The sequence below is a fragment of the Rattus rattus genome, chromosome 4 (assembly GCF_011064425.1).
Source record: "Rattus rattus isolate New Zealand chromosome 4, Rrattus_CSIRO_v1, whole genome shotgun sequence".
Classification (NCBI taxonomy): Eukaryota; Metazoa; Chordata; class Mammalia; order Rodentia; family Muridae; genus Rattus; species Rattus rattus.
Genome location: NC_046157.1, coordinates 87363515 through 87369674, shown reverse-complemented (window position 1 = coordinate 87369674; position 6160 = coordinate 87363515). Strand labels below are relative to the sequence as shown.

The 6160-nt window shown below is 51.4% G+C and overlaps 1 protein-coding gene across 3 annotated transcripts; it reads right to left on the bottom strand.

Annotated features, from left to right (window-relative positions):
- On the bottom strand, nucleotides 1-6160 carry Shd (Src homology 2 domain containing transforming protein D). Of its 3 annotated transcripts, none has more exons than XM_032900720.1 (7): nucleotides 5940-6160; nucleotides 4973-5313; nucleotides 3862-3970; nucleotides 3611-3787; nucleotides 2780-2888; nucleotides 2398-2517; nucleotides 1-389 (listed from the first exon to the last, which is right to left on the bottom strand). In XM_032900720.1, exons 2-7 carry the CDS (start codon nucleotides 5249-5251, stop codon nucleotides 149-151), a joined length of 1035 nt encoding a protein of 344 aa, XP_032756611.1. In that variant the 5' UTR covers nucleotides 5252-5313; nucleotides 5940-6160; the 3' UTR covers nucleotides 1-148. The 3 variants fall into 3 exon arrangements, with proteins under 3 accessions (XP_032756611.1, XP_032756612.1, XP_032756613.1); XM_032900721.1 differs by having other exon boundaries at nucleotides 5948-6160; XM_032900722.1 differs by having other exon boundaries at nucleotides 3862-3967; nucleotides 5940-6158.

Genomic DNA, 6160 nt, shown 5'->3' with positions numbered 1-6160 from the left:
TTTTAGGATTAATTTTTATTACATTTATTTATTAATTTATGGCGTGTGACTTGTTTGTAAATCAGAGGTCAACTTGCAGCTCTCAGCTGCCACCATGTGGATTCCACAGTTGAACCCAGCAGGTCTGGCAGCAGGGCCTTTCTGTATGTCATGGGTCCCCCTGTCCCTTCTCTGGCCTAGCAGCCAATGTGCAGGGTCCTTGAGAGCTCTGGCTGCTGGTGACAGGGTAGAGCAGAGCCAGGTGCTCAATGCCTTGCACAGGCAGTGGGCGAGCACTGTAATGCAGGACCAGCTCAGGCACGCTGGGGAAGGGCCCACTGTGCTGTCCTAGTACCACCTGGTTCTCCCGGGTCTTCGTGAATTTCAGGTGCATGGAACCCTGGTTACTTCTGTGGGACAAGGCAGAGCATCGGTTTCCCAGACCCATTAAACTCTCCATCTCTCCACAGCTGCCTTCCTATAGGTGCAGGTAGGCACTAGCCTCCAGAACACCTCTGGCAGTCCCACTCAGCACTTCTCTGCAGAACAGTCACAAGTGGCCTCTTGTCCACGACTGTGTAAGAAGCTAAGCTCTGGGCCAGTCAGAGGGACCAGAAAGTAGAAGCACTTGTAGCCAGTCTGATTCTACAGGACCCACATAGTGGAAGGCAAGAACTGAACTCCCAAAATTGTCCATTGACCTGCACACCCACATGCACACAAAAATGAAATAAAATAAGTATCTCATCACTTGAAAGGTAGAGGCAGGCAGATTGCTACAAATTCAGGACTCAGGACTAGCCTGGTCTACATAGTGAGTTCTGGGCTAGCCACAGCTACATTAATAGGGCCTCCTACTCAAAATAAAGAAATAATTTAAATAAATACATTATTCATTTATTTAATCCCAGCACTTGGAAGGCAGAGACAGGCAGATATTTGTGAGTTTGAGGCCAGCCTGGTTTACTTAGTGAGTTCCAGGCCAGCTTGGAGTCTGCAGTAATACTACTTCCTCCTTCCATGTTCAACCTGGCCTTGATGGATCTCAGCTCAGTTTGGATGTCACTTCTGTAAAAATCCCTTCCCTCACAGCCTCTCATCTTCCATAATCCTAGTTAGGAACTCAAGATCACCAGTGTCTCAATGAGGAGACACTGGAATACAACAGATGCTCAACTGATGCTGAGTCAATGAAGAGGCTGATTCTACTGCTATGCCCCCTTTCAAATTTTTAAAAAAATTTATGTACGTACTTACATACATATGTATGTATATATGTATGTAGACATGTGTGTATGTGTATATGTGTATGTATGTATGTATGCATGTGTGTGTATGTATGTGTGTGTATGCATGCATGTATCAGGAGTACACATATGGAGGTCAGAGGACACCTTGTGAATTTGTGGCAGCCTGCTCTCTCCTTTCACCATGTAGGTCCTCAGATTGAACTCCAGTTCTTCAGGCTTGGTGGCAAGCACCTTTACCCACTGAGCCATCTCACCAGCCCAGATTTATTTATTTATTATTTTATTTACTTACTTAATTTTGGTTTTGCTTTGTTTTTAGAGACAGGGCTTATCTGTGTAGCTCTGGCTGTCCTGGAACTTACTCTGTAGACCATGCTGGCCTTGAACTCAGAGAGATGCAACTGCCTCTGCCACCCTAGTGGTGGGATTAAAGGCATGTGCTACAACTGCCCAGGAAATTTTAGTTTGTGTGTGTGTGTTTGCCGTACCCATAGTGACCAGAAAAGAAAGGGCGTCATATTTCCTGGGGCTGGGATTACAGGCAGTTGTGAGCCTCATGATATAGGGACTGAACCCAGGTCCTCCTGAAAAACAGCAAGTACCCTGACACCGAGCTGCTCCCCTCCCCTCTCTCTCTCTCTCTCTCTCTCTCTCTCTCTCTCTCTCTCTCTAGATTTTATTATTTTTTATTTATTTATTTTTTTTTTCTGGAGCTGGGGACCGAACCCAGGGCCTTGCGCTTGCTAGGCAAGTGCTCTACCACTGAGCTAAATCCCCAACCCCCTCTAGATTTTATTTATTTTATGTAAGTAACTGTAGCTGTCTTCAGATACACCAGGCCAGAAGAGGGCATCATATCTCATTACAGATGGTTGTGAGCCACCATGTGGTTGCTGGGAATTGAACTCATGACCTCTGGAAGAGCAGAGCCATCTCTCCAGCCCCTTAGGTTTCCAAGCTCATTCCCTATTGGACCCATCTAGCCACTGGTCAGGAGCGCCCCCATCTGCCTGGAAGGCCCGCCTACCTCCAAAAGCCCCATCCACTGGCCCAGGAACCATACCCCTGGAGCTCCACCCACTCTCCCAGAGCCCCACTCACTGGCCTAGGAACCCTACCCACTAGCCTGGGAGCATCACTCTAGTGTGTCCCTAAGGCTGTGTCTCACCTGAGGGACAGAATGCAGTCCTGAGCCCTGGTCTCGCTTAGCCGCACAAGGTAGCTGCCTTCCTTGCAGAGGGACAGAAGGTTCTCGGCCTCCACTCGGCTCAGGGGACCGTGAAACCACCTGGGCAGAGTGGAAATAGACACCTCAAGAAGGTCAGCAGCTTCACACAGCTGAGGAGAGTGAAAGGACAGGACCCCAGGGCAAAGTGAGACACTTCCCTTGGACGTGATGAATGGGAGCCAGCCTGGGCTACATGAGACATTCACCAAAGAAATGAATGAATGAATGAATGAATGAATGAATGAATGAATACATGAGGCCCCAGCTCCCCTACAGATCGAAGAGTCCTAGGGGCCACCCCTCCAACAGGGGCTGCACTCACGGCTGCTTCTCCAGGGCCAGGGCTGTATCCACACGCTCCGCAGGCTGTGGTCTCCAAGGCTCCTTGGTGGAGCACGGAGTCCGTTCCCAGTCAGGACCATGAAATTGCACTGGAAGATGAGGGAGAGAGGTTAAGTCTCATTCACTCAGGTGGCAGAGCAAAAGCTCTCCAAAGGGATTTCAGTGATGGGAATGGAGTATAAGATAGGACAGGATTGACACAGGAGCTGAGATTGGTCTTTGGAAATGAAATGGCAAGGCCACCCAGAGATCAGGCTACCATGGTAGGGGAGGGGCGGTATTTTAACTGACAAATCAGAGCACGGGGGTGTGGCTAACAGGGATAGGTTATAAATTTGTAATCAGGGGTCACTTTGGCAGTAAAGGTGCTTGTGGGGACCCTAGGCTCCATAGTGGAAGGCACATTCTGGTTCAAGTCATGGCCCCATTTCATCCTGACCTGGACTATTTGATACTCAATAGGTTGATCCTATTACCCCTTTACTTGATTTAGCAATGAATTGTGTGACCCCAAGTCCATCACTGGACAGCTCCTAAAACCTCCACTCTGCCTTCCACTAGCTCACACATAACTAGCTCCATATAACTAGTGCATTCTAGTGCTTAGCCTACACTCACTCTGTTGGGTTGGGTCTATAATAACCATAGGTCCCCAAACTTCAGAGAACAGGGTAAGTCCCTTCAACTCTCCTTTCTGCTCCCCCAGTAGGCATTTTCTCTGGGGGAGAATTGGCAGAAGTTCACACATTGGTAAGAACTGAGGCACTGGTGGGAAGCGGCCTTGGGGAGAGGGGACTGGCCTTGAGCGTACCTGCGAAAGCCCTGGAAATGTGATCTTTCTTCCACTCCCAGGGCTGGTCATATTCATCTGCTGGCCTCTCATCCTCCAGGGGCCTCCGGCTCTGGCCTGAAGAGCCTCCATCTTCTGGTTTCGTATCCTGCTCCTCATATGGAGTATCGTAAAGCTGGACAGCTCTACTCGGCTGTTCTGGGGTGGGTGGGGACACTGGTCACCCTCCCCTCCCAACAGAACATTCCCCTCACCCCTGGACGTGTGCTCACCGCTGGAGACGTTCCGGGCGTCATAGGGCTCCATGTACCCATTGTTGGGGGCTGGTGGCTGAGGCTGGGCATCGAAAGGGTCTGAGTACTCAGTGTCTGCTTCCGGCTGCTGGGAAAGGCTGGGGCTAGCTCTGGATAACCCTGCTGTGGGACACTGTTGCCCTGGCTGAGCCATTTCACACTTCTCAGATCTAGGCTGGTCAGGGAGTCTCACAGTACCCTCCTATCCCTGCCTCACCAAGGGCCACTAGATTTCAAGAACATGTCACTACACTCAGCTCTTGAAGTGGGTTCTGGGAATTTGAGCCCAGCCCTCTCTCTGATATTGTTCTACTAGCAGCCCTCAAGCCCTTAGTGAGGACAAAGCCTATTTTGCAGAAGCACAGAGAGGGTAATGACCTGGGCAGGGTCACACAGCTGGTGAGTATGAGACAGGCTTTGATCCCAGTCTGTCTTGTCTGTGTTTCTTCCTCCTCTCATGTCTCCCGCTTCCAGAGATTTGTGGGGCAGGAGGATTACAAGTTTTAGGCCAGTTTGGGCTGCACAGAGAGAACCTGTCTCAAAACCAAACCAAACCAAACCAAACCAAACCAAACCAAACCAAACCAAACCAAACCAAACCAATAGAGCAATGGTTCTGGACCTTTCTAACACTGCAACCCTTTAACACAGTTCCTCATGTTGTGGTGACCCCCAACCATAAAATCATTTTGTTGCTACTTCATAAATATAATTTTTAAATGAATTATGCTTTATTTATTTTCTGTGTTTTCTATGTCTTAGGTGACCCCTATGAAAGGGTCATTCAGTCTCAAAGGGGTTTCAAAGCAGGGCACCAGGTCCAGCTTCCATCATGACATCCTGTGACACTTCAGAAGTGGAGGCAGGAGGATCAGGAGTTCAAACTCATTGTACTTAGTTTGAGGCCAGCCTGGGCTATATTGGACCACGTCTCGCACAAAACAAAAACACCTATCCTCTGTATCCCTGAAGGGAGAATGGATTAAGGGGGACACTGGCTAGTCCAGATCCTAGACTCTCCAGGGGGCAGGGGATGAGGTGGGGAATCCAGGGTGACAGGGATGGAGCACCTGTGCAGGTCCACACCCACCTCTTCCCCCAGGCTGCCCAGCAGGGTCTTAGCTCTGGCCAAGTTCACAGCCTCCACCTTGATCAGCCGGTGCCTGGGAGAGTTGTACTTGGGGTCGCTGGACTCGGTGATCTCTGACTCAGGACGGCCATTGGAATCCTCATAGGGGTCCTCGAAGTCAAGGTCCTTCTGTTCACGGTAGGCCCGCAGGATGTCGCTCTCAGTGTAGTCGGGGGTGGGTGGTTGCGGAGGGGGCCTCCGGCTGCCCAAGTTCAGATAGTCCCGGAGCCACTTGGCCATTGGTGTCTCCAAAATATGCTGGTGTCAAACAAGGGCCTCCATGTCGAGCTCTGCAGCTCGACCTGGGGTTGGGGGAGGAAGGAGGGGAGAGGAACGGGTGACAAAAGGGAGAAGAGAGAGGAAGAGGACAAGGAGGTTGGAAGTCAGGAGTCTTTGGCTGGGCTCAGAGTAGAGAGGGCAGCAAGTGGCAACCCTAGTGCTGTGGGAAATGTGAACTTTAGGGTCTCTGTGTGTGGTGTCAACAGGGCAATTTCACATCTCCTCTTCAGCTCTTTGCATAAAGTTGCCAGAGGTTGAGCCACCCCAGCGGGTCCCGGTAGGGCTGCTGTCTAATCTGGTGAGGCCGCCCCACCGGCCCGAATTCTATAAATCTCATGCCCCCACCCCCAATCCTTTATCCCCCATCCCTTAATCTCTGAATCTCGGGATCCTTTAACTCCCCTTCCCGTATCCCTTAACCTCCCAATCCCTTACCCTGCTCCATTTCCTTTAACCTCCAGGTTCCCTAACTCCTGTCACACACCGCCCCCTGAATCCCTTAATCTCCCCTATCCCTTAACTGCCTGTAGCCGCCGCCACCACAAAACAAAAGGGACTTAAACCTCTGGGTCCAGGATTCTCAGGGCCACGGGAAGGGCGAGGACAACCGCATCCCATCGGGTCCCACCCTCGCCCAGCGGGGACAGACCTGCAGACCTCAGACCTTCTGTGGCTCTGGGATGGAGACAGCAGGACTCAGACCCTGGAGGGTCCCAGAGGACAAGGCCACCGGAGCGGGGACCGAGTCACCCTTGGGACCAAGGCCGGGCAGGGATTGGGCGAGAGGCCCGAGCATTGCGCAGGGTCCTGGCAGGAGGTGGCGCAGGGCGGGAGGCGTCCACCGTCACCGCTGCGTCCCTCGCTTTGTGC

Excerpts from the sequence above, each read along its gene's own strand:
- Shd (XM_032900720.1), bottom strand. The coding sequence starts at position 5,251 with ATGGCCAAGTGGCTCCGGGACTATCTGAACTTGGGCAGCCGGAGGCCC. Across the intron at positions 3,788-3,861 it reads CGCCCGGAACGTCTCCAGCG|AACAGCCGAGTAGAGCTGTC; the intron begins GTGAGCACACGT and ends CACCCACCCCAG. Across the intron at positions 390-2,397 it reads GACTGCATTCTGTCCCTCAG|AAGTAACCAGGGTTCCATGC; the intron begins GTGAGACACAGC and ends CTTGTCCCACAG.